At 36.2% G+C, this 16,703-nt stretch overlaps 1 protein-coding gene across 7 annotated transcripts in view; it reads right to left on the bottom strand.

Moving 5' to 3' along the window:
* The window catches only part of LOC127876197 (uncharacterized), a 247,181-nt gene extending 231,835 nt beyond the window's left edge, over window positions 1-15,346 (bottom strand). For 2 of the 7 annotated variants that reach the window (XM_052421247.1, XM_052421244.1), the window contains exons 1-4: window positions 15,192-15,238; window positions 13,423-13,594; window positions 12,974-13,085; window positions 11,912-12,291 (exon numbers count right to left, since the gene is read on the bottom strand). In XM_052421247.1, the coding sequence (XP_052277207.1) occupies window positions 11,912-12,291; window positions 12,974-13,085; window positions 13,423-13,530 (600 nt within the window). In that variant the 5' untranslated portion in view covers window positions 13,531-13,594; window positions 15,192-15,238. Of the gene's footprint in view, window positions 1-10,845; window positions 12,292-12,973; window positions 13,086-13,422; window positions 13,668-15,191 lie in introns of those variants that run through there. The other 5 variants (XM_052421248.1, XM_052421246.1, XM_052421243.1 and 2 more) reach the window with 5 other exon arrangements.
* Window positions 15,347-16,703: the final 1,357 nt, after the last annotated feature.

A 16,703-nucleotide genomic window follows, 5' to 3' on the forward strand; every position in this document is an offset into this window, starting at 1 on the left:
AAAATAGTCAGCATTTTCGTGATTAGTATTCAGATTTAAAACATAATCGTAAACGGTATCAGATTATCAGTGTTCACATCCGTTTGGGCGTAACTTTTATTAAACTTTTAATATAATTCCAAATTTATATGAAATTATCCAAACTGAAAGTGAAACTTCATTCATTACGATTCGCGATATAACCACACAAAATAGTTATTGAGTTTGCAAATTATGATCAACAAGAGATATAACGTATTTATGCAATACAGGCGATCTTTGTCGACTGTAGTATAAGCAAAACTGACAAAGGTTTACAGGTTATAAAAAAAATATTTCAATGAAATTACTGACTGAATTGATTTTCCATAATATTATTTATTTATTTGTTTGTTATAATTTGTTGTATTTATTTATAAACAAAACGATATTGTTCTATTTTATAAGTTGTTCTTAATTAAAACGTACTGTATTATTATTGCTATTATTATTTTATATAACAGTAATGTATAACTATTATTATTAGTATCATAAACTATAACATATCAATTTTATTCGTTAAGTTTAATGATTGTGATTTTTGCTTTGTTTAAAGTAAAATGTTAAACTCAGTGTTAGTATTACAGCATTATATACTATTATGTTGCTCCAAGAATTAAGAATTGGAGAATGATTCTCGTGCAGTACTATTAAGGTCTTAACACATATGTTTGAATTGTGTATTCCTCTAAATGTCATCGAATATTTCACCCTCCTTTAATTACGCTATATGTTAAAAAAATAATGAGGTCCAAGTACAACAGCAGTTGGTTGTTATTATTTATACGTAAACTGTACACAAAAGGAAAAGACTCATTAAACAAAATACCATACAAAAACCAAATGCATCGTGTATTATATGCGGAACAACATAAATAATGTCAATATATAAAGTGCAATTAAATGCTAAGAATGGATAAAACTAAATACAAATACGTTTTTATTTTTCCTGTTACAAAATAATGCAAGTGTAAATATCAGATTATCTGAATAACATCTATGTCGCTTGTCACATGCTTGTCTTATGTAAGAAACAGTTTGCATGTTAAATTCACAAGAACACATTTTAACATTCTTGTGCGTCCCGATGTTTATAATAAAACTTTCAAGGGAACTTGAAAATTACTTAAATATTACAATCTATTTCAATGTCATGTAAAGTCCACTACTTTGCTACCCATTAAAGAGAAAGAAGCCGGTCAACAGTTTTCATGGAAAGTTCTTGTTGAACGCATTCAGGTAATAACCATTTGAACGTAAACAATCACGTTAACACAAGTTATAAAATGAAAAACCGGTAGATAGTATATACAATTGCTGCACAACACTGAAGGTTAATTCAAATATCATAAATGCTGTCTCTTTTAAATAAAAAATCCAGTTATGTAGTCATGCATTTACATGTAGTTACATTAAATTCGAGTATATAGTATCACTCATGTACCAAGAGCGGTTAATCTTAATAGAAATCTTAAATTATTTTAAAGCAATGCTCTCTTTTCTTAATTTAACAGTTCTTTTGAGATTTTCATGATCACGTTGACTTAAAATAGACAAACATCTTATTTCACAAAAATAAGCTAGGCATACCGCTTTGATCACAAGTTTACCTTGTGATTAATATAATTTCTACAGCCTTCAAACAGCGAACCATAATCTCTGAATGCCATGTCTTATATAGCGTTTCTGGTTTGCCTCCCATAAGACAATCGCAGCGCAAAAAAGGATAATGCACCACATCAAAATATTCGCACGGTTTTCTCAGAGTGCGATGTCCACTATGGTGCTTTGAAGATTGTATGTTACCTTGTTGTGCGGGTTTTTACCAGAGAAAAGTGAGTTTGATGTTTGTTTTACGTTTGTTCAATGAATTTTTGTTATGCACGGAGCCCTTGCGACGGGTGTTGGCGCAAGTGTCAATTGCGTCGGTTGCGGCGAACATACGATCAAGGAAAAGACGCAGGGTCGACGTTCGTCCGACGCAAACTCGACATCATGTGGACGAATCGCGGCTCTCACCAACATTTTTCACTTTGTCTTATGACAATATCCGCAGATAACTACGTGTGTTGACATGCAAATAACGAATCACTTTTACCTGAACATATTCACCAACATCGGATGGCACAGTTTAGAAATCAAAATAATATTCTGTTTAATTAGTGTTTTTCTTAAGCGCACACTACTGCTCAATATAAAGGGAATTCGATGCTTAGTTATTCACAAAACCATATTGCCTCGTCCAATGCCGATTAGAAAACATTTTGTGTTCTTAACACATCTTCCGGAACAAATTTACCGGGGAAGTCCCGTGAAAGTCATTCGACAAAATATTTGGTTCATAACTTACTACTAATAACCAAATTAAGGAATGTACGTAGCGTACTCGGTGAGAGAATTTGCTCAGAGTTCCGGCTATGGTGTACACTCATAATTAAACTAGCCGGTACATGCACATATATATCTGGGCCTACAGTATTTGTGTATGATTAAAATTGAATAGGAGCCGTTGCGATGTTTGGATGCTGTTGTTTTTTCGTCTGAAATTTCTACGCGAAACAATACCAGGACTACTCGTACAAACAATGGAAAGACATTTTAATATCGATTAATACCGATTGCCTTGGTCTATTTGGCGTCAAGTGGCTGGACCCACTAATGACTTCGTCGCTTCATCCTATTAATGTAAGAAGCTTTTGAGTTCTGGAACGCAGCGAAATCGATGTCTTCCATGGGCCATGTGCGCATCTGGTTACACGAGCAGCCTTGCTGTAATGTTGCGGCACGGTGATCACGTGCCCACTGCCGTTTAGACATATATTGCAGTCCGCACAGGCTAATCAGGGACGACACTTTCCGCCTAAACTGCATTTTTAGAGGTGACTTTCTATAAACGAAAAATTCCATTAAAGTGGAAAGTGTCATCCAAAGCGGAAAGTGTCATGCGGAATGCACAGGCTAATCTGGGACGACACTTTACGCACATGCATTAAGCCCAGTTTTCACAGAACGAGGTTATATTTATATGTTGGGGAAAACATCGGGACGACCCAGGGGAAGTTGACACATTATTTTATTTGGATTTATTTTCCACCGTAGAGCCAAGCATTGGTCGCGTAATCCCTAGGTGTGAGATGCAGTGTGTCCAGCAAATGGCCCGTTGGTCTCGGACGTTCACGAGATCTTAAATCCGACCAAAGTAAATGATCCCGGAATAGGCGTAATTTTTACATCACGAATGGTTCCGGGGGTAAACGTCTTTGATCGGATTTTGGATAATTTCCGCCGCTATTTCCCCTCCCTCGAGGAGGGGGGGGGCATTTATAATATTATGATGATCGATCAATATAAGATATTTTGTTATGTAGTTCTTATTCATTAAAATGATAAAATATTACATTTAATTAGACGTAAACGCGATTAGAAAATGTAAATTGGGTTTGAACAAACGGTAAATAGTTGTCATGGTTATTTGTCTACTGAATTAAATTCGCGACGTAATCATAGGCGCTCGATGTCAATGACAATGTGTTGTTTTTTTTTTGTTTTTTTTAGTTACCCTTTGTTTATCATATTATTTATTTAAAAAAAAAGATAGTTCGACTATGTACATAGATATTGACAAGGTAAATCACTCCCATTTTCTAAAGCAACGGAAGTGCGTCATTATGCATAATTAAATCGCTGTCACCCCGCTCGCTTATTGAAATGCGCGCGCAGGCCGGGAACCTCGCACTTTCTCTATCTACTTTCAGTTTCAACAAAAACATCCACAGACGATGTGATAAATCCTTGTAACTATTGTTTCACTCAATTAATCGGGCAATCAACACAAGATATTGTAAATTGCATACACATGAATCATTACTTACCAATTGTTTAACTTGATTTCGTCTGCCATTGTGATTTCCAGAAATAAAAATCAGCACGTCAAAAATCAAATCTGGCGCCCATAGTGTTTAGTGGCTGTTATTGTGTATAAAGAGCGAGGTTCCCGGCCTGCACCCGCATTTTAATGAGCGAGCGGGGTGACAGCGATTTAATTATGCATAACGACGCACTTCCGTTGCTTAAGAAAATGGCGAGTGATCTACCTTGCTTGTCAATATCTATACATACATAGTAGAACTATCTTTTTTAAGAAGACGTTTTGTCGGAAGATTTTTTATTAATTAAGAATTTGTATGCATTATAATAAACAACGGGTAACTAAAAAATCTATTAATTAATTAATTTAAAAAAAACAACATTGTCATTGACATCGAGCGCCTATGGACGTAATGGAGAAGGAACAGTAGACTGTTACTTATTTCTTCGGTTATGACCAAAATGCATTATAATATTTCGCGCAATAATTTTATATATAAATAGGTGGTCACGCGTTCAGTAATAATGTGTTTAAACGATTCGTTATCTTGTTATCTTGTTCACTTTAATCAACAACTACTAGTAGAACTTATGACATGGTGTGTCTGTATTACATGCTACGCCATTGCAGAACACAGATTTGTTCCTGACAAATCTGACAGAAAATATTCCATTTTAGAAACATGTCTATAGAGTCGACTCGGTAGATCGAAAACGAGGATCTCTATATGTGTTGATGTTGCTACTGTACGTACATTTGTTACTTTTAATGTAATATCCAAGACATTGAAATTGCATAGTTACACGTGATATTTACGTAAATGAGGCATTTAGTCACAATAAACACGTATACTTTAAAAGATAAAAATGGTACAGTTCCATGGAAATAATGAATAGGTTATGCGGTCTTTAATAACAAAAGGAAGCCGATGATCAAAAAACCGACAATCTCCGCGCGCATGCGCTTTAACTATGACGCCTCCTCGAACGAGATCTCCGCAGAAAAGCAGGTGCAAATACAGAGGTGGCTTACCAGCGTGGAGCGTCAACAGCCGCCACTGGAAGTGGCCGTGATGGACGCCACTGGGGCAAGTCAGAAACCGCATGTTGATACAAGCGATGAGGAGAAGCTGGCGGCCATAAAAGTCACCCTGGAGCGTCTAGACAGCGGCACGGTCGCGAGCAGTTTCAGTGGACGCAGCAACGGTCTGTCGTCATGTGTTATGACTATTTTTTACATGTAAATTTAATTTTGAACCAACTTTAAATTAACCGATGCACTGCTTAACCATTGGTTGTTTTCTCCTTTTTAATATTTGCGTTAAATTTGAACAAAACCGCACAAAAATATTTATTTATATGCGACTTTAAACTGATGTTCAAAATTTTGATTCATTTTTAGTTGTGAGCGTTAGCTCACGACTAAATTCAAAGAGCATGTTTTGCAAATCAGTATGTGCTTAGAAGCCTTAACTAGGCTAAGAACCGTAACTCACTATGCTATGAACGATTACCAATGCCTGTCTTGCACTGCAGACGACGAATGCTTGAGTATACCACTGCAGTGAGTGTATTTACCAGCTTGAAAGACGACATTGGCCAGTCTAGTGTTTATCATTGAAATCTGTACATATTTGCTGCTTTCAGGGAAAACGGGGCTTAATGCATGTCAAATACAATTAGCCTGTGCAATGTGCACAAGCTAATCAAGGACGACAACAGGGAACAACTTCAGCGCCGTCAGCGCTTTGACTTTATTTGTGAACAAATCGATGCTAATGTTCGTTTAACTTAAATCATGGTTTCTAGATAAGCGAACACCCTATCCATCTGCACCGTCTAGAACGCGCACGTACCTTCGACTCGATTTACCACTTCCGGTTCGCGCATACCGGGAAGCTTGCAAACGCATGCGCATTCAACCACTTCGACGGGTTTTGGGTCAGTTTGGGCGACCACGCATTATTCTGAATGACCTTTGTATGTCGTCCTACGACGTACGAGCAGCATGCAAGGGGTTAAAGGTAAGAATGATGTTCAATTTTGCGTACATTAAACGTTAATTAATAGCATGCATGGTCTACTTTTGGTTGTAACAAAATACAGGTATTTATCCAATCTGTTTATGTTGTATTGTGTTTATGATGTTTACTTAATTTCAATGTGATAACACCTATAATTACTGTTTAGGGAAGCAATATCTATTTTTATGAGCGCCTGCGCGAATTGATATATGGAACTACTCTCCTTTTCCAGAGATAATGTTAGCTTTGTCTTTTAGAAATTACATACATGAAACAATTTCCATTAAAATGGACTTAAATAAGGATTGAGCGCGCCCATAATTAACTATATTTCATTAATAAGTTTATAATAGATTGACTATTAGGTTTTAATTTAACACCGTGTAAAGTGTTCAATATTTTCAGTTCGAATTGAGATAAAAATTGTATACAGATCTATATACACTGAATGGAATAATTTGTTAAAGTATGAGACCTCCGCTAGCTACCTGGACCTCTCCGGAAACTCACTTGCGGCAGCTGGATGTGTGCATGTGCTTGGCATGCTGGGAGAGAACACCAACTTCACGGAAGTGGTTCGTACAGAATCATAGGGATGGATTGCATTCTATTTTAAATGTATCAATCCACTTTACCAAGCAGTTGCAGTATGTAGTATCACGATTTTGATAAAGATAAATAACGACTTTTATAGTCTTTATATAACTTCAGAGTCGATCATGCATAACACCTAAATTGGATATGACTACACTATAGTCACAAATATAGGCGGAATATGAATGGTCGTTAAATGTTTTAAATACTAACGGGCCAATATTAAAATACCCAAAATTATTTATTAGCGGCTGGCCGACAACTGCTTGAGCGGTGCCGACATAAAGGCCATAGGGAACCACTTCCTTTGCAACAAGGTCATCACGGTGCTCGACATTTCTGGTAACAAACTGACGGATGCAAACGGTGTTGTGGTGGCTAACATGATCAAGGTAACCATACTTACATTTCTATTAGACATAAAAAAGTAATTTCATCCGGTTACTCTACTTACCTTATAGCATTCACCGACCGACGAGACCGACTCAAATTCCAATGATAATTGTTTTTAAAAATCCGAGGCGCACTTATTTACTTGTCCACATAATTGTATTTACTATGCAAATAAATATAAAGGATTGTGCAATATTATAAATTCAAAGTTGGAACGCATATAGGATTTTTTTTCTGCTCTCAGGATGTTAATGCATTTTGTACACTTAAAAAGCACGCAATTTTCATATTCTAACACGGCATGTGACTTGTTTTCTATAGACAAAGAAGGAAATCAAGCGTGGGTTATTCTGCAATAACTTTTGGGCGGAGCTTAATGTTTCGAAAATAGTTACGAATAAATAAAGAAAATATTGCAGTAAAATACACGTGCTAAAACCCGCTCTAAAAGAAATGTAATAAATGTAGCATGTATATAAGTGTAATGAAACAACTAATTGTATATTTAATGATTATTGGCATAACCACGCCTACAAAGAATGTTATTTGTTAGGAAACGTAATTCAGAAACCATTTATAGCATGTCAGCCTTTTAGTAGCATCAATAAACTTTACGTCATTAAGTTTCTACGATTGTTGTTTTCAATGAAAGTGACGTCATTTGCAAAATATTTGTAAATGAAAACGACGTCATGTGTTTGTACAATTCAATGACGTCACTTAATAGTGAACTTTGTACTAAAAAGGGCGGAGTATTGAAAAATATAGTTCACGTCCTAAAACTTGAACCAAATCAATTAGAATCGTGTTAGAATCGAAATGATATTTTTCTATGAAGGTTTGTTGTCGAATAACCCACAGTAAGTTGTATAGATGCGTGTTATTAAATCACTCGTGCTTCGCACTCGTGATTTAATTCCTACGCATCTATACTCCTTACTGTGGGTTATTCGACAACAAACCATGATAGAAAAATATTATTTCTTAAATATGTTTTCCTAGAAAAACGCGCGAAAATAACGTGCCAATGCCCAATGCCATGTTATCCACGAAAAAAACGCGATTGTTTGCTATGTCAAAACTCTTCTTTTCTGCATTACAATTCGTAGCACAGCACCGACATGTTCTGTTCGCCAAAGATACTTATAATTCGTGTAAATTGTATGGTTATTACTACAATTAGTAGTTATTATTATAAATACTGTTAAATAAAAACTCACACCTGCGGTTTCTGCATTTAATTAATAAATTACAAAGAAAGTGCAAGGTTTCCGCGCTGTGGTTGCACATCATAATGTGCGCAGAAGTGGACCGCTGTCAACAAGGAGTACAATTACCCATGTTTATTGCAACGAGCAAGCTGTAAAAAATATTGTTGCCGTGTTGATATGCCCGTTAAAAAATGTAAATAATGTGTACGAATTTAAGACCGCGAATTGAAATGATTCAACAGTGAATATTTGATTGACGATGATCGCAAATTATGATGCTTATTTGCGAACGTTATTCTATCCTTCGTATATTCAGAACTTTGTCATGCCATGTCAGGTATTACATATTAAAATACAACTATGACGTTTGCTGAATATATCAAAAGTTTGCTTACGTCTCGGTTTATAAACTTTATTCAAAATTATGCCTGCTCGATTTTAAAGGTGTTATTTTTCATGTGTGTCTACTTGTTTGCTTATATTGGGATACAGTTATGAAAGCATGACAATTGTTACTTGAATATTCCAAGATGAATGCGGGTCTACAAACTTGTTCAATTTTTTCCTGTGTTGGTACTCTCCCTTAGCATAATTGATGAACACACGGAAAGATTGTATGTACACCATATACACCAAATACTTTATACTACATGCATATATATAGTTATATTATATTTGTTGACTTCGATTGGGATAAAAATTGCAGTACATGTATTTACATGGAACGACTAAACCGTGCTTATACGATTTAATCGTTATAGAAAATAGCGCGTCGTTGGTAATTGTTCCCTTGAAACTGACGTCTTTCGTGCGTCGCGTTGCATTTCCTCGTTCGAACTACACAGCTTCAAGTCGACAGGACACGTTATTTTTGCGATATATTGCAGAGAGACCGTCGTTGATTACCGTAATTACTCTAAGTTTTCGGACACTTTAAAGTAATTATTTATTAGATACGAAAAATATTTAAAAATTACAGGTGTCCGAAAATTTGGAGACAACAATTTGTCCGAAAATTATAATTATATTGAAATAAATGCAATCAATCAATGTACAATTATTTGCTTGTTATTAATTCTTCTTTGTCTGTTTGAAAAAAAATAGAACTTCACTGCTTTGTTAACTCTTGTTTGAAATAACATAGAACAAAAAGTAAAAACATAAATCGTACTGCTTCCTTAGTAGGGCGTCACTGTTTCAAATGCTGTTGGTGAATCCATAACTTTCTACCGGTATTCATGGTTATTACCGAATTACGCGAATGTACATGTAATGGTCCATTGCCCTCAGGCATGCATCCGTCAACTTTTATGAACTTAATCCGGTTGTTAAAGTCGAATAGTCACAAAATAAGCGAAAACAGGGCCGAAGTCTGTAGAATAGCGCGTTAAAACATACTGTCCGAAAACTAAGAGACATAAATTATGGACGAAAAACCATATGTCCAAAAATTTAGAGTCACGAAAAATAATTATATTGGCTAATAAAGAGGGCGTCCGAAAACTTATAATGTCCGAAAACGTAATAATAGAAATAACGGTATGTTCGTGTGTTGAGTTGAATACTAGTAGCTTGTGTCAGGTTGTAAGGTCGATGCACGATATTCAATGCGACACTCGATACGGAACTCGATATTGACCACCCGCACCAACTCATGCGAGAGACACCAGACCCACAGACAAATCTAATAAAAATGTTGGAGGTCCGATGACATTTTTAAGATTAAAGGGCCTTCAGTCTGGTAAAAACATTCCATGCGGCATTTTACTTTCATAAACAAAGAAAACAGGTAGGACAAATGAATAACATTCTTAAACGGCTGGATTATAGATTTTAATGATCTGTACGAATTATAAATTATTTCGTCTGCTACACTCATCTTATATGGATAACTGTAAACATACAATAGTCTATAGCATTATTACTGAAAAATGTCCGGTATTATGTGGTGAGTACTTATGAAATGCACAATTGGTAGAAACTTGAAACCTGTAATACTTCACAGTTTTCACATGGGTTAAACACTTGACAACGACCAACGGAATTCGAATTTCGATGAAACATTTCCTGCAAAACATTGGGCGACATTTATATATTTAAACGCCATGTGTCTTTGTAAATTGCATAATGGCTTTGGTAGTGAAGGAGTAACTTATCGTGTATCGACCGAAAATGGAGACAGGAGAAATTCCGTGTGGAATAACCGTTTTCAGTATCTTATAATATCACTAGGTTATATTTAGTATTGATAATAGACCTTCTAATAAGCACACATGGTTAGCGTGTGGCTATGGTATTAATTAGTAAAAACATCATTTTGAATGAAAAATAACCAAATTATAACGAAAAATCAACTTCTCTGGAAAATCAATGTCACAATCAAATATATATATATATATATATATATATATATATATATATATATATATATATATATATATATATATATATATATATATATATATATATATATATGATAGTGATTTTCTTTCTCAGAGAAGTTGATTTTTCGTTTTATTTTGATTATTTTTCATTCAAAATGATGTTTTTACTAATAAATATCATAGCCACACGCTTACCACCTGTGCTAATGAGTACCTGTTTATTCGATTGCATTTCACTATATGTGGATAATTATGTCCGTGCTAAACAGTTAGGTACGCAGAACAAGCAAACACAGCACTACACCTTTGAGTTAATTACATGCATGCGCCTAATATTTTTAATGAACACGTACATTTTTAATGAACACGTATTTATTTAGGCAACCTTGTTATGAATTTATTATAACAATTCATGCAATTACATCCTCTAACATTTGAAATGAGAACAGTCCACACGTTTCAATTAATCATCATTTGCACTGAAAACGTGCTCCAAAGTTCAAAAGTATTTCCCGTACAAGATTTTATCTTTAAACTCGTTGACCAACTTGGCCATGTCTTGTTTTTCCGTGCGAACGAGGCGTAAGGTGGTGACCAGCTGATTCTGAAGGACTTTCTTTGCCTGAAGCAGAGCGTCAGCCGGGCACTTCCGGAACAGGTCATACTTTGGGCCAACAGTCGGCTCGTAGCCGGGGTACATCAGGGTAACCAGCGGATTGGAGTAATAGAAATGGGGCAAGTGCTTTGCGTCCAGGGCCGCTTCCAGAAGACTAATGAAGTACAGCAGAGCATCGTATGTGTTGTTAAGGGCAACGGTCGGACGCAAGTGGCATGTGAACATGACTTCGTAGAGCGCGATCTGCTTCAAGTGGTACGATTTCAGCACGGTTACAAGTTGGGGTGGAGACTGTTTTTTATCCTTGGCTAGCGTCTTAGCTCTGACGAAGTACGTCTTCATAATGCGCAAGGCTGTCAGAATGTACTGCCCCCTTGCAGTGGTCCTGATAACATCCAGCGTGTGTTTCTCGTAGCCCGAGGAGTTAATATGCCACACCAGGGGTTTCTCTGTCTCAGAGACGAATTCTAGCATTTGGTTCATGTCTCCCTCCACCCATTTGCAGACCGCGTGGATGGGGCTACCGAGGCGGGTACCTTGGTACGTCGTTGTTGTGTCCTCCCGCAATTTCATAGCAGGAACTATATCCAGGTCAATCTCGCCTGTTCCGTCTTCCGCTTTTCTAAGCTTACCTGCCACCATGAACTGGTTATGAGCCTCTTCATTGAGATGAATAGTGATGTTTATAGCCGGCGGATTCTTTTTTCTGGTGATGCTAAACTCAACCTCTTTGTTGTCTCGTATCGTATTTTGAACAATTACGCTCGCCGCATCCACGATTGAAGTCAGTATCTTCTCGTGAAGGTTCTTTGAGCTAAGGAACAACTTCCCATTCGACTTTACGAACACGCTTTTTTGGCAGAGCTTCGGAAAGGTTTTCTCCAAATTTTCCCATTTATCGTCGATCTCGAAGAAACAAAACCCGGGGATTACAACAGAGGATTTCGTAACCGGTTTGGGGACAAGCTTCAAACCTTCTATCTGAAACTGAATTACGGAATCGTACTCGTTCGGCCAAATGACCTTGAGTGCGTCCCGAGAGCTTCCTTGCCGGATGTAAGACTCGATCCTCAGACGCTCGTACTTGGCGGCTTCCGCGCGCATCGCGTTCTGGAGCTCCTTCATGACGTAATCAACGGCCTCTCGAGAGCGTGCCCACGGCTTTGACCCGAAATCTATGTCACCTGAAAGAATAACACTCGTTGTGCACTTAAAATTACTACCATTTTATTCCGGTAGCATTTTTATACTCATTGTCTGCATTACACTTATTTCTTCAGTACAAAAGATTACATATTCATAATCACTGTGTATTCAAACCTGGGTAATACTTTTAAGCGAATCATGAAACGTTGATATGGATACTTAAACGTGTTCTACACCTAAAATATACATATAAACTGTAACACAAAACTAAATATGCGCATTATAATACATGTGGCATAGCGCGAATATACTAGAAGGTCACTCGCACGGTATGGCACAGCCATAACAAGAATTGCTGGAAACCGATATTTTTCTTTAGATGTACAATTATTATATTAAAGCAGGAGTTATATCAATACTGTTTTCAGGCATGCTGATTAGGAGGTATAATGTTAAATTTTCGATATTTATGTTTGTATTAAAATTACGTAGCAACTTTCGCTATGTGCCAGGCCAAACACTGTGTATTCTACATGTAATACAAACATGTATTTCATATGAAGTTCATTACCTAATGTTGTATGCATTTACACAATAACACGTGTTCATTCAAGCTGCTACAAGAGTAGCTCGCATGTCAACTTCAATATAATATATGTACCTATTGTCAGTGGCATTAATGTTTGCAAACTTACTCCATGCACAGTGTGATTCACGTACCTATCAACTCGGATTCCTTTAAACTCTTAATCCAACCTTGATCGCATCCGTCGAAGTTGGCTACTGGCTTTACCCATTCGTTGAAGTTGGCGCCAATATGTTTGGGATCTAACTGAAATGACCATTCAGTAACCTCGTAATAATGTACGCTACGAGGCATGGTTTACTGAATATGTACATGCATGTTCGCCAAAAAAACATAGGCATCTCGTCGCCATGCCATCGCATTGAAGCAGAATATGTAGATGATCTTAAATATAGATGTTTGATTTAGTCGACGTACTAGAATTTATGTCACGGACATGGCGTGTCAACCATCTGACATTAGACACAGTATAAACTTTAAAAGTAATAAATTATTTTCGTTTTTATAAAATTAAAACCAATGTTCGAATACAACCAACTTGATGTGCCATAAACTACATTCATTATAGTATCTGTTTACATACGCTCATCCGCTCAAATGCGCTGGATACGTCACCATTGCCATCCGCCATAATAGTCGTAACAACTCGAGTGTCTTCGGTATTCGTCGGAACTCCCCAAAATGCTCCCATTGTCCCCTGCAGTTTATTCGTAGCAGTTCTCACTCTAAACGCACTTTCAGATTATAATCGGCATCTGAAGCATAATCCGGAGCCTTAACGTTCTTTTTAATGATTATTAATGTTGAATTCCATCCCTGTGCCACTGGCTAAAAACCAATAACAAGTAGTATGTGGTGCGTTCATTCAAGGCAACATAAACTTTTATTATGACGTGTTCTTCTTTTATATGCTTGTTAAATTGTCGTTAAAGTCATATGCTGTTATTATGTGTGCCCATGCGTATAATATATGTGGGCGTCTGAACAAAATACATTACGCTAAGGTTTTCCAGAGCTTTACTGTGCTATTATTAGCACTCGCTGGATCTAAAATCGATAGGTAGCACATGACGGCGAATCAAGAACACACTCTTCTGCACAATTCTTTAATATAGCGCGATGCATTATGACAGTATATTTAAAGTGGTTGTCATAATCGACAAATTGTGAAGTTCCTGCATTGCACTACAGGGTATATGGGCACATGTCTTCTTCGGTACCTGCATACATTTCTTATTCATCATTTACTTGTATTGAACTTAAAATATAAACAACATGGTATTAATTCAATGCATCATTTGAAGGAAAAGTATTCGAGCGTGGGGCTGTAAAACGTATTTCTATACAATGCCTATTTTGAAAAGGAATTTGTAGAACGCCTTTTTTGTAAAAAATCTCAAGTTGAATACGATTGCATGACTGTTTTCAATTTCGTAAACATGAAATACTAATTTACTAGTCTAAGGGTATATGAATACCCGTCTTCTTCATTATCTGCACACCCTTATTATTCAGCATATGTCTTGCATTAAACTTTAAAAAAAACAACAACATGATACCAAAGCATTCTCTGTAAGAACAGTATTGCCATTTAAGGTTTGAAAACATAGTTGTATACAATTATTGTTTTATACTTGAATTTGTATACTGTAATGCTTTTGCGCAAAAATAACAAGGGTAAAACGGCCACATGACTTTTTTCGAATCGTTAACGCGCAATATTTATTTTTCAACATGAAATACATGTCAATAAAAAATGCAACTAGTCATTTAAAGCAATAACAAAAATATTATATGACCGTTCAGGTCAGTTTAAGAGAGGAATAAAAAAAGCTTAACATTTGAAAAGAAAAAATCAAGTACAACTACAAACACATTCATTTCAAATTATTATTTGTTTGTATTTGCTCTCACTGTATTATACTGAGCAGAACAATGTTTCAAATGCAACGACAAATAAACTTGACGAACGACACGTTATATTATTTGTTGTCCGTTCGTCTTAGCGCCAGCTCGTCAGAAGGCGCTATCGCGTAATAACGACCTTATATTTTATTATATTTGCGCGTTTTTTTTTTTGGCGTTTTTTTGCGGTAACGTTGAATGGCGGCAACAAGAAAATCACCTTTAATATATAATAATGTGTCGTTCTGGTGTGAAATCATATTGGCGTCCTTTTAACGCACTTACACGCCACAACAATCCGGTAAAATCAGACGCCATACAATCAGAAAATTGTGTAACAGCTGGAACATTAATCAATTCGTATACATCACTTATAAAACCATGCATGCATGAATACATATGAATAAAACGTGCATTAGGTTATACAATAATGTTCATCGATGTTACCTTTAAATCGTTGTTTAAACGTAAATAAAAATGTACCTTGTGTAAATAAAATCCCAATTACACTCACTGGCTTTATCTGCATTTATTTTTAGCCACATAACCATTGTGCACGTGAAGCAACATGCCGTTGAAAAGCAGATAATGTGCACTTAATGTGCAGTGCTGAAACCCACTCAACTGCTTACGGTGGTCCTTACGTGTCATAAGAACGTACGACAATTAGTAACATGTCTTAAGACATTGTTCATATATTTTAATTGTTTGTGTAAACCAACCCAAGAAATATATAAAACTGAACCAAATACATATTCTCCGTGGTCACCAAAAATCTATTAAAGACGAATTTTCTCAAAACAATTATTTTTTCTTACCACTTTGATGACCCTCAAACAGAAACTATCCCATCGATGATTAATGTTAAATATGTTGGATACATTATGCTGTATTTTTATCACCTATCAGGTTAGCCCTCAGCTTCGCGTCTTGCACGCGCACCACAACGAATTTCACGACATGGCAGGCAAAGCTTTCTGAAAAGCAATAGGTGAATAAAATAAACGATTTATATCTAGTATATGTTAATGCTTAAGGTAGAACGACGTATGGATATACACTATATTTGTAACACAGCATTCGATAGTCGGATACCTCAGTATACAGTCCGTTACCACTACATCATATTAAGAAGCATAGACGATTCGAGCTAACCTAGGTTCCGACAATGTTCAGGTCAGGAAAGTATTTGATAGACATATATATGTGTAGAGGGCTAAAAGTTCGTTTAGCAACGTTATATTCAAGTGTTTTAAGGCATGACCGGAAAAGTATTGGACAATTCAATAGATTAATGTAATAGAAAAAGCTTGATAAGTGTTCGGCAATCCAATCGGATAGAAATTGCTAGAAAAAAGGTTCAACTTAACAAATGGTCACACAATATTATCACAAACACCATTTTAATGTACCTGATACATCGATTTTTATGTAATTGTTTTGGATTCTTAAGTTAATGTATTTTAATGCAATCAATCTGCATACAAAATATTGAAAACAACTTGCTGAAACTAGAGGACCATTGACTGCATTGGAAACAACATGGTGTTTTGCTTTACTGAATAGAAAACCTGACTTTACATTTACTGTTTTATTCATAAATTATATTTAAAATTGTTTCCGTGTGCAATTGTTTGTTGTAGCAAGAAAGACCTGTTCGCCGAGCTGAACCTGAGTTGGAACCACTTACGGCAACGGGGAGCAGTTGGATTTGCTAAGGGTCTCGATGTAAGTGTGCAATAGCATTCGTATGCCACAAACCGGGTATACTTTAAAGCTTAAAGACGTTGTGTCGCTTCTTAACTTACATGCGTTCTTATAAGGACGGGTTCACATAGAGGTCGGACAAAGGCAGTGACGTTACGCCATCTTTTAAAAAAATGGTCAAATCTAACTCCTCGGCGAAAACGAATTCCACAATTTGACGGAATCAGCTGAGCAGTTAAAATAGTGGCCGAA

Source organism: Dreissena polymorpha, chromosome 4 (genome assembly GCF_020536995.1).
Source record: "Dreissena polymorpha isolate Duluth1 chromosome 4, UMN_Dpol_1.0, whole genome shotgun sequence".
Taxonomy (NCBI): domain Eukaryota; kingdom Metazoa; phylum Mollusca; class Bivalvia; order Myida; family Dreissenidae; genus Dreissena; species Dreissena polymorpha.